General features: G+C 39.7%; 1 protein-coding gene across 1 annotated transcript in view; it reads right to left on the reverse strand.

The window, feature by feature from the left end:
- myo15aa (myosin XVAa) overlaps positions 1-12,014 on the reverse strand; it is a 47,740-nt gene that overhangs the window by 24,959 nt on the left and 10,767 nt on the right. The window contains 16 exon segments of the mRNA XM_046031650.1: positions 41-94; positions 285-369; positions 818-993; positions 1,178-1,295; positions 2,423-2,547; positions 2,666-2,711; positions 2,833-2,990; positions 3,073-3,150; positions 3,971-4,096; positions 5,614-5,745; positions 5,943-6,038; positions 6,233-6,356; positions 6,682-6,740; positions 11,048-11,161; positions 11,469-11,630; positions 11,750-11,876. Of these exon segments, the coding sequence (XP_045887606.1) occupies positions 41-94; positions 285-369; positions 818-993; positions 1,178-1,295; positions 2,423-2,547; positions 2,666-2,711; positions 2,833-2,990; positions 3,073-3,150; positions 3,971-4,096; positions 5,614-5,745; positions 5,943-6,038; positions 6,233-6,356; positions 6,682-6,740; positions 11,048-11,161; positions 11,469-11,630; positions 11,750-11,876 (1,780 nt within the window).

A 12,014-nucleotide genomic window follows, 5' to 3' on the forward strand; every position in this document is an offset into this window, starting at 1 on the left:
AATGGTGAGAGAAAAAAAGGATAGGTTTCTTCCATCCTACCATCTCTCTCCTCCTTCTCTCCTCTTCAGCTTTCCTTTGGGATTCAAACTTCATCTGAAAAAAAGATCACAGAAATCATACACGCAAACTTTTTCACTTCAATCCAGAGCAAGACGATGCTAAAGCACTAAACTGAAACACAAGTGGGCAATATTTTCCAACGTATCAACAGAACAGCATGCAAGATTGCATCGTCTTTATATAAAAGAAGATATATTGTCCTTTGAAAGCAGACTTCAAGTACCTTGATGTATCGCTTGTGGTTGACGTACATGTGTACAAGAGAGCGGAACCGAACAAGACTCTCCCTCATTTTCACATAGCGCTTTCTGGAGGGTAGAATGAGAGTACCATGAAAAAACACATCTCTAATAAAACTTTATGCAAAGAGGGAAACTTTGTAGGCATGCTACAAGTACTTTCTTACAGAAGTCACAGTTACAATGTGTTTTTATGGCCAGAATTTGGTTAAGTAGTTAGCTGAATAATTTGTATTTTGGATATTATACAGTTTTCACGTGATATGCAGTGATCATTACCTTAAAGGCACAGCTGTAATGGCTTTTAATTTAATTTTAATTAATTTAATTATATTGCCTACTACTTTAATTAAATTACATACTTGTAACATAATCTTAAAATTTGTCTGTCAGTACATTGGTGTCGCCCCTTTATTTGTCTTTCTCACTACTACAGTGAACAGAGGAGACAATATAATATATACAGGCTTTTATATCAGTCAGTAGTTGTGAAACTAGAGGTAGCAGAGAAGCTGACCTAGTGAGGAAGCCTCGGCACTGCGCCTGAAGCCCAATGATCTTTTTGCGAAAGGCCACAAAGCGTTTTCTGACAAAGAACATGCGGGTGTAGCGCTGCAGGGTGAGAGCAGCAAGATGACGGGTGCGCTCCCGTTTACATTCCAATAACTGGTAGATGTCTTCCTTGAGAAACAGCTGACATTCACACACACACACACACACATACGAATCATTTGGAGGTGGAAGCAAATATATCATGTACAGCATAAATTAAGCTACTGTATATATCAAAAGTTGGAGGTACACACCGACATAACAACTCAACTCTTTCTTTCATCTGTGAAAGGGTTAGTGTGAACAAATGAGAAGAAAACCTCACCTTTGTGACTCCAACGTGGTAGGCTCCCTGTCTGAGAGGACACAGCTTACTGAGCATTATCACACAGTTCTCTCCATTTGCTGCTGGAGGCTCTGGCATCCCCACCAGGGACTTATACCTGGGGGTGACACACATTCACATGCATGTATACACACAACCTGCTGCAACAGGTGGTGCTCTTTTCTGTATTTTTTCAGACACGTTAGCTATCATTTCCCATGCTAACTACTAAGTGCTTTCGGTACGGCAGTAGTAGTACCAGAGTTGGGGCGCGTGGACTAGTACCTGGAGAGGTGCCAGTTCACCTCCTGGGCACTGCTGAAGGTGGCCTTGAACAAGCTCCTGAAGCCCTATCACTCTAACATCTCTCTGTGTGTTATTGCAGGTTTTATGTTGTGCATGTGTGTGTATTTCAGACCTCTGTGTGTATACTAATAACAATAATAACACCAGAGTGAGAACATTGAATTTCCCCTTGTGGGATTAATAAAGTACGTCTTCTTCTTCTTCTTCTTTCCTATGTGTTCAACACAAACTGCTGAAACTTTCCCCTTGCAAAGTAAAATGCATCTTCTTTTGTGTGACAAATAATTTATTTTAGAAAATCTACCAGATACTTGACATTCAGATTCAGAACAGATAAAAAAGTTTACATTGGTGAAAAGGGAAAGCATTAGAAAGTGTCCAAGTACAGTTATTGGCCAGAGCAGCTTCAAATCTCCTTGGCGGACATCCAACAAGTCTCTCAACTCTCCTGGAAGGATGAACACCGTTCTTCCAAAAGACATTCCCACATTCTGTGTTTTAATTGGTGGTTTACAGCCATGCTAGCAGCTCTTTGAGGCTGTACCTAGGCACAGCAGTGCTTTGAGCAAAACTTTAGCATGCTAACCTGCTAATGACAATCACAATGACAATGTTAACATGCTGATGTTAAGCAGGCATAATGTTTACAAAGTTCACTAATCTTACATCAGTGTGTTAGCATGCTATCAGGAAGCGATGGAGAAGTAATTTGTTTGTGCATGGAACGGCCAATCGTACATCTCCCTCGGGGTAAACTCTCCCATTTGCCAAAACATTTCAGTTAAAAGTTGAGATCGTGTCCTGACAGCTGACAGTGAAGAGGCAGTTTGTTAAACCTTTATGGTTACATGATGCCAGTAAATGGAGCGATAGAGACCACAGAGAAGCCCCAAAGTGTCTTCCACCCTCCAGTAGTTAATAACACTGTGAGTATGTTACCTGAACAGAAAGACGTAGAATGGCATTCTGACAGGATACCCCTCTCTACGGATCCTAATGGTCTCTAGGACACCCGAGTGTCTCAGCTGGCTGCTGACCAGGTCGTCCTCGAACACACCTGGTAGCTAAACACAGATGCACATTCAAAAAAACGACTGTCATTACCTACAGGATACGGGGAGACTGAACTTGTGCATGCACAATCAGTGTCATCAGTAGAAATACGAGTGTCTGAGCATCTACCTTCATATTATTTGGCTTAATGCAGCGAACAAAAAAAGGGTTGCACCTGAAATGGAAGAATAAAAGTAAACCAAGTGAGTAATGTCAGTAATCAGCTCATCTGTGCCAGGTTGTGGACAGCAGCTGTGTGCTTTCAGTTATTTTAGTTCCACTTCTCTCAGGTTCACCTCTCCATCTTCTCCACTAGCTCCAGCAGGGACTGCTGGAACTTGCTGCTGACGGTGGGGGCTTGGTATTTTCTGGTGACTGTGCTGCTCTTCCTCATGTGACCTCCTCTCTGCCGACCCGTGACCTCTGCGTGAACCAGGAAGAGGTTTGACACCATCTGGACACACAAATACACACATGCATTCAATTGTTTAAGTTCACATCAATTAGATAAGTTCTCTAAGGGTAATGTGTCTTACCTTGTTCTTGCTCTGAATGAACAGGTCCAGGACATCCTGACGGACCTGATCGTAGTTCTTATCGAGGAACTTGTAAACCTGCATCGTTGACATGACAAATTATTGGGAGATCTGTCAGCGATCAGTGGAAGATTCCCTCTCTTCCAGTGTTCACACACTTTTACTTTTACTCCGTAAATGTTTTGCCATGCTGGTGGCAAGGATCTATGAATGGCAATGTCAGTTACTTCAGTAATCACCTGACTTTTCCTGCAGCGCCACCATAAGGTGGTGTTTTGAGGGAAATATTCAAAAACTATAGGATTGTTTGTTGACTCCAAATTCAGTTCCAACATTTATATCCCCCTCAATATGAACTGGCAAACTCATAGCTTTTTTATCTAGCACCATAATGAACATGTTTTTTTATTCTTATTCTTGGTTATACAAGACTCTACAGGCATGCTAGCAGCTCTGTGAGACTGTACTTAGGACTTTGAGCTAAAAGCTAATGTTAGCATGCTAATATGCTTACATTGCCATTGCTAACATGTTGATGCTAAGCAGGTTCACCATCATAGTTTAGCATGTTAGCATGCTAACATTTGCCAATTAGCAATAAACTTAAAGTACAACTGAGGCTGAATTAGTTTTGCAAATGCTTAGAATCAAAGCAAAGTATTGGAAAAATTACCTGAGCAATTTACCTGACAATGGTGCTTGATAAAAAGTTATAGAGATCACAAAATGTCTGCACCAAATGGCAATTGATCCAGTAATTGTTGAGATATTTCTGTCTGACCAACCAACAGACAGACTTATGGTACAGATCAGAGGCTATCAATAACGTCATTGATGTCAGTGAATCAAATAGTGGCAGGTTTTCACACTTGAGATGAGCCATTGAGGAGCTTTGTACCTGGTAGGTGACCCGGCCAGCAAAGTGCTTGATGGTGAACTCTGGGTGGGGCATCTTTGGCTTCAGATACAGTGGGCTGTTGCCATGGTGATAGTGACACTTTTGGAGGAAAGTGTGGTCTGTTGCCTGGCAACAAAGCAAAAATTACATTACATTACAGCCCCATTTAGATGTTTAGTTATGTCCACTTACTTCTCCTTTTTAACGCAAAGGACTCATAAACTCAACTGTCAAACTTGTATAAATTCATTGTGTTGAATATTTGAGACTGTTGTCAGATATTTATGTGTTACTTGGCTTTTGTAAGTTAGCAGTTGAAAAAAAGGTGGGTGTGCATGGATGGTAGCAAAAGAAAAAAAATAGCCTATAGTTGCTGCGTCTTTTGAATTTGAGAGAAACTGTCCATTGTAAAGTCGAAATATGGACACAATCAACTAATAATTAGGACTGAGAGAGTACTCGGTTGAAACCGATTATCTGGTGCAGATAATGTACTTTTTAGTATAAGTGTCGTCACTGTAAAATGTGTCAGTATCTGTTTTGTAATAAACAAATATAGGAACCTTTTTAAAAAATAATCTTACTATTGGAATAAAAAAAATGCTCAGAAGCTCAATTCTGAGGCTGTTGAATGAATAGTTGTCTAACTAATATAGCAACTTCTGCTTAACCCATACCAATTTCAGGCTTAAATAACTAACTTTCAGTTAGTCCCGGCCTCGCCAAGGTAAAGCCGAGTACGGATACAGATGAGTTAATTTCTTGAACAGATAACGTTACAGATAGTAGTATACTCACTCATCCCTACTAATTATACACTGCAAATAAGTCATATATTCAAATTCCAACGGTTCTAAAACTGTTCTAAAATCATCGGAGTGAAAAGAGAGAGACCTTAATGCCTTCTGTAACCAACAAATAGTCCGGAAGGCAGCAAGTGTCACAGCCTCTCCGGGACATGCTCTGGCAGGTGAATTCTCTCTGTAGTCTTCTGGGCGTCGTCATGCACTACCTGTATGTAAGACGAACCGCCAGTCCAAATCTTTTATCCCTTTGGCGATCCAACTTTTAAACTCCCCGTAGGGTTCTTTGGGGTTTTGAATGTGCACATACTGGCTGCTTGTATGTTGTGTGCGTTTTGTGTTATGTACTGTTGCAAACATGCTGCTCTTAACTAATTGCCCCTAGTGGGATTTATAAAGTTGATTGAATTGAATTGCCTTATACCTACATGTAAATTGAAACAAATTTGGAATTTGTTTTTTAAATCATCTTAACTTGAAATGGAAAGTAGTATCAATGTAGTTAAGTTGTTTTTTAACTTGAAACTGTGAGCTAGTATAATGCGGGAATGTATGTCGTTAGACTAGTTAAGAGAAGGTTTTCTTACATTGATGAAGTAAAATAATTATTTCTTTTAACTCAAAGTATGAAGTTGAAACAAGTTATAAAAAGTTCAATCAGCTAAAAAAACAACGTTGAGACAACTAAAACACTGTAGTTACTGTATATCAACTTTATGAACCTAAAGGCAAAGACAATCTTCAAGTTGAGTTAACTTTGAAATGTCTCAGTGCATGTACAATGATTCAGCCTGTGGGTATAATAGATGTGTAAGTGTGTTCAGTTTTCTCATGCCCTACCTGTGGGAAACAGCTCTGGTCATCCAGAATTCTCAGTATCCCATGAGGCTTAGCGGCAATGAGGTCAATGCAAGGCTGGTTGTCACTGAATGGGATGTCCTGCCATGGGATCTGTTCCCGGCTGTATTCCTCCTACATGGGGATCCCATGCAACTTCACATGTCTTATTATTGTTTCTATCAATCGACTTATCAATGAATTTACTTGTTCCAGCACTACCTAATTGACATCTATTTGTGTGCAAACAATTATGTGTATATTGTATATGATTTGTGATATAAAGAGTGTGTGTGTGTGTGTGTGTGTCCACAGGTGTGACGTGGACTCACCTGTTCTTCCCTGAATATGATTCTGTTGAAGAAGAACTGCAGGTACTCATTTGCATAATTAATGCAAAGCTGCTCAAAGCTGTTGAAGGCTAGATCCTGTTGTTCCCACACAAGCACACACACACACACACACACACACACACACACACACAGCTGGTAATTTGTTAAATGTCATCTACATATCTAAAGAGTGATTGTAAGAGTTATCTGGAGTCTCATTATCTACAGTGTAAAACAAGAAAGTGCCAGACAGGTCATAAAAAGAGGTGATAAGGAGAAAACTTGCTTACCTCAAATCCGTAAATGTCCAGGATAGAGATGGAGAGGGTGTGTTGGTGGGGATACACCTGAGCGTTGATCCTCTCTGTTAACCAACGGAAGAGCAGCAAGTACAGGATCTTGGCAACAGCATCTCTGGAGACCAAAGATTTGTGTGTGAAAGACAGAGTTTGGGACAGGAATATTGGAGAAAGATGAGGAGAAAGAGAAAGCGAGACAGAGAGGCAATGAATTTAAAAAACTGGGCCATAGATAATGCACTCTTATTTTCAGACAAATTGCCATCACAGATTAGGAAGCAGGAAAAGTTGTATTTGGGACTTAGTTTCATGTCAACTTGCACAAAGATTATTTTAATGGGAACCAAATGGCAAATTTAGTGGCATTTTCCTTTCCAAATGGGATGCCATGTGAAATACATTTTCATGCAGTGCATGTTGGGTATGTAGCGGTCTGTTACCTGGCATCGACAGCACTTTCCACAGTCAGTGGGGTGTGAATCTTGTCCCTCATTGTCTCCTGTAGAGAATATAGACGGGTTTAAAAATAATTTTGTTTGAGGAGCTAAGGATTAACAATTTCAACAGTCAAATCTGCTTTCACCCTGTTTGTCAAGAACGTTTATAAACTACTGGGCCATCTAATCTACTTTTGACCCTAATTAAATACTGCACACCCATAATCCACCGCACAGGTTTTTTGACTTATGTTGCCAGATAAGACCTCTCACTGAGTCTAAATGTGTGCAGACTGAACTTGATTGACAGCACCCTCACTCTCCTGCTAGTTTTGGGCCTGTTTTTCACAGCAAATAATTCAACTTGCCAGCAAAATGTGTTATTAACAACATTGACAATGGCTCTGTTCTATTTAAGCGTCTCAGTAAGTGCTGACATTGAGTCAACCAGGACCCTGACACTGAAGCAGCTAAATGGAATAAAGCCATTGTTAATTAATTATTATTTACACCTGTGTTTTTTTCCCTACTGTGGCATGTCAAAATGTCTTCTGTAAAAAAAGTTTTGTGATATTATGCAGTTCCCAGCAGAATTGTATTTAGTGATTGTGTAAAAGGTCTCATTAATACTTCATCTAATCAATTATGTAAAATGCTATATAAAAACGTTACTGGTACTATTAGTGGAAATAATAGAGAAAATAATCATCATCATCGTCATCGTTGTGCAATGTCAGCTCAAAGGCAGTGTGTCCTCCTCCTGTTGGTATGTATTCACGGTATGCTATAGTAGCATTTCGGTGAGTTCTGCACCCTGATTCATATTCTCATATTATGAAAAGTTAAATAAATCCTTTAAAATGCCTGCCCATTCTTGAGAAATTCTAACCTTCAACTTATCCCCACAAACTGACACTCCAACTCAGGTACAGTATGTTAAGTGCTGCAGGCTGCAGGCAGAGCTCATTGCCAGATACAGTATTCTGTTAAAACAAATACCTCTCTAAATGAACTGAAGCAGTCCTGTGTAGCTGAACTGGAAGAGCAGAACACTATGTACTGTAGTGTTGTGGGCTTCATTATAAAAACTATAGACTGTGCTAGGGGCTATATGAACATTATTATGGATGATTTTGTGTTTTCTCTTTTTGCTGAAGGAAGGGCAGTGTAGAACAGATTTAAAATAATCTTACCCCAGATTAATATTTTTATTCAGCCTGACAAAGCTGTCCCCTGTGCCCGGTTCAATCAATCTGTAGCGCAAATTTTAACAGAATCTTCAGAAAATAGGCAGAAGAAAATGCATATTTATGGGCATTTCCACTACTGTTATGCAAATATTAGGAGTTGGTTCATTGAGATAAGCAGTCATATGCTTCATGTGTCTCATGATTTATTCACTGAATGTGTTTTCATTGCACATTATCACTCTATCACATATTCTTTTTATAGATACACCAACTTTTCCACCTCCCTCAAGCGGAAAAGCTTTTTTTTGTGGATGGTGACAGGTGGATGGAAACCCACTACTGATAGTGGTAATAATGTCAGTTATTGGCTCGTGTAGCAGGAATGCTGGTAAACAGGGCTGACTAATCTTGTGACGTCCACCATAATTTCTAATGTGCAATTTGGTGGATAATATGAAAAATCTTTTAGATTTAATTTTAAGATGATAAAGGAGAGGGTATTTCAGTCTTTTCAAAGACAACGAATGGATCTACTACATTTGGACCATAAGGTTCAGCCCCCCCATCCCCAGCCCAATAATGTCTGTACAGTCCTAAAGTGGGAAACCTCGTCATCATGCTGCTTAATGCCTTCATGTTAACTTTTACTAATTCCCCCATCCTGTCTCCCTTCTACTCCCGTCTGCTTCACTTCTTTCTTTCCTCGTTCTTTTATCTTCACTCAACCTCGCTGATGTCATCTTTGGTTCCCTCTTTTCTTTCTACTCTCCCACTTGTATTTCCTCTACTCTCTTATTCATTGACGTGAGTGTCTGGGACTTGGGGATCTGATCAGATAAAGAATGCTTTGAGACTTGAGACCTTCTCTTGCTTAAATGCACCAGATCATCACACTTACATGCGGACACACACACACACACACACACACACATACAGACGTGCCTCATTCAGCCACAGGAAATGAGTGGATACGACTGACTCCTCTCCTGTTACATAGGAACCACCTTTGTAATTAGAAATTCAATTATACAAAAGGCTCTTAGTGTAAAAGAGTGTGTACGTGTGGAGGACATAAGGCGTACTTTTAATGTATTCCTCTTTGTCAGAAGCACAAGACCGACAGGACAACTGGAACCTGCTCCTTCTTTTAAACCGGACAGTAAAACAGGATGTTTTCTGATTAAACAGATACTGGAATATGAGAGGATGTGGATCAAAGAGGACAATCGTTTGGTGACAGAATTTTTTCCCCCCAATTTTCCACTTTGTCAGCTAATATGATGTAAATGGGGCAACGGGGGAAGTACAGCGGACAGAGAACTAGAAAACTCATTTGGTAGTAAACATTGTGAATAGGTCTGTGTTTATTACTTTCTTGTTTTCTGACAGTTTTTGGGGTTTTTGTTGTCTGCACCTACGATCCGTTAATGTTATCAGGGTTGAGCGGTTGAGCTTGCATCCATTGAGCTGGTATGGATTCATTGTCTTTTTGCTTAAGGACACTGTGGCAAAGATCGACTGGACTGAATGTGTGCCATAGCTACTGTACTGGTGACAAAGAAGCAAAATGTCATAGATGCCTGAAGACAAGATGCAAGAGAGGTTGTATCCGGATTTGAGGTTGATGGCTTTCAAATACTGTCCCTTTTTTTCCCATGGACGTGCTTCTTTAGACAATCACATTGTTAAGGTCTCCTTGGATACAACCAGCAAACTCTGGCTGAAGCAAAGGAGCACAATGCGGCAATTCATTGTCTTTATTTGTCCTCTAAAGGTTTTTGGATGTGGGGTGTAGAGACTGTGCGCAGTCTCTTCTGCTGGTTCACATTAATAGACAAGACAGAATGAATTGAAAGCCAGATATATAAAAATGTTTGGTTTTTTTTTATAACACCTAAAACCAATTTATGAGTACGTAAATTGTAATTATATGTGAACTCAATGGAATTCTTCCCCTGAATGGTAACATGCTGAAGGACATCAGGAGATGAACCAATTCCTTTCTTTGTTTTGCATATGTGATGGAGGGAACGTGCTGGTATACAAGGATCGAGACAAGTATGAGCATGATGATGTGTCTAGTAAATAAGAGCTCATGACTCAAGCAAATAAAAAGTTGTCATTTTGGACAAAGAAAGCATGCTGTGATGTTTTGTAGAAACTGGAATCTTTAAAATCTAAAATCCCACCAAAAAACTGAACTTAAACATCCCATCCCTCAAGCTATACTGCACTCTCTAGTGCTAAATGAGAATTTAAAAAAATATATACTATCCAAAATGACAGACTGCAAACAAAAGGAGTCAAGAGATGCTTTCACTGCCAGAAGCATTACTCTACAGAATAAGGTAGCTCAATAGTAAGTGTGTGAATATTGTATGTCTATTATGTCTGTGTACTATAATTGTACAGGATGAGTGTTTGCGTGGCAACATTTACATTCATGCTGGTCAGTGTGTTGTAGTCGTGTGTGCAGAGTGTAAGCGATACATCTAAACAATCAACGCTGACATATCAAAGTCAAGCAGTTAACAGAAAAGTGTCTCTATTGTTTTATGAAGTGATTCTTTACCACATATAAAACAAAATTGGGCTGCTCCACATGAGGTCAGGTCTGACTTGAGATGCATCTTTCAAAACATAATGAATGAATGAGCAGGAGGTCAAAAGTTCGAGGTAAGACACTTCACAGGTAACAAAAATCCAATATACAAAGACACAGTGACGTGTCAAGTGGAATGTAAGACTTTACTACATCTAGGGCTCATTATTATTTGTTCGTAAAAATCTGAAGTAATTTTTAATTTACATAAATAAGCAAACATTTCCTTGAAATTCAATAAAAATTCAGTCAAGAACTGGTGCACTGAGCTACTGAGTGGTTAAACAGGTGGCTTAACACACTTTTGTTTTTATACTTGAGCAGGCTGAGATGCCTTCCTGCAGGGCATACTGCCTAGATCTGCACCAGTCTATGTCTACGCCAAAACTACTCTCACTAAATAATTTTGAGCCTCATTCAAGGTGATACACAAGGTGATGCTGTTGCTAATCTGAAATACAGTATTTCAGATAAGCAACAGCTTATCAATGACTTTCTTCTGAAATGGCCAATCCTTCATGAGTTAGTGGGTAGAGGTTGAAGGATCCCTAACATAAAAACACAGTTTGATACTGACTGTGACTTTGTAGGTGATGGCTTTCTGTAGTCCCTCTGGAGAGATCTGCAGCAACTCTGCCACCACTCTGATCTCCTGAGCACTCACTACTGACGCCACCTCCTGGCCATCAGCCTGTGATGCAACATAGAGAAGAGAAAGAAAAAATACTTGATCTTTTGTGTTTATAATAATAAAAAACAAAAAACATTTCTGTTTATTGTCATTTTAGTTTCTGGTTTACATTATTTCTTGTTTTTAGCGCTTTAAATTTCCTTAACATAGTTGCCTCATTTGGATGGCCAAAACATTCCAAACATGTACCAAAAATATATACGCGGTATGTGACATATGTACCATGGTATTTTATTTGCCTGAATGATCTTCAATTAAATATTATTAATAACAAAAATAAAAACAAAGAGAGAAAGAAAAACACTACCTCATATCTCTGAAAGTAGATGTTGCCCAGGTGCAGTATGGAAGAAAGAACTCGAAAGATGGCCGACTGGTCTTCAGGGGTGAAGTGAAGGATCTCCATGGAAGCAAGCAGACGCAGGAAGTCCTCTGCATCATTCTTTCCTTTTATCTGATAATTTCCTCCCTGTGTGAGGACAAGAGAAAGGGCACACCGGTTTGGACTTCACTTCTATCTGTATCTCCACATGACATTCCCGCAAAGTCCTTAAAAGACAGATGATTGTGCTGCACTGTCTTTTTTACCTGGTTGAGATAATAGTAGGTCTCAGCCTCTTGAAGATAGAAAGCCTGCTTCTGCTGCGAGGGGAGACCTGCCAGCATCTCGTAGAAGATGTGATAGTTCCTCTCATCTTTGGCCTGAAGGGGAAAACTCAAGTTTAACACACTTTGTTACACAGAAAATATAAGATATCAAGTGTGTGTGTGTGTGTGTGTGTGTGTGTGTGTGTGTGTGTGTGTGTGTGTGTGTGTGTGTGTGTGGGTGTGTGTGTGTGTGTGTGGCCGTCTG

The sequence above is a fragment of the Micropterus dolomieu genome, linkage group LG02, assembly GCF_021292245.1.
Source record: "Micropterus dolomieu isolate WLL.071019.BEF.003 ecotype Adirondacks linkage group LG02, ASM2129224v1, whole genome shotgun sequence".
Taxonomy (NCBI): Eukaryota; Metazoa; Chordata; class Actinopteri; order Centrarchiformes; family Centrarchidae; genus Micropterus; species Micropterus dolomieu.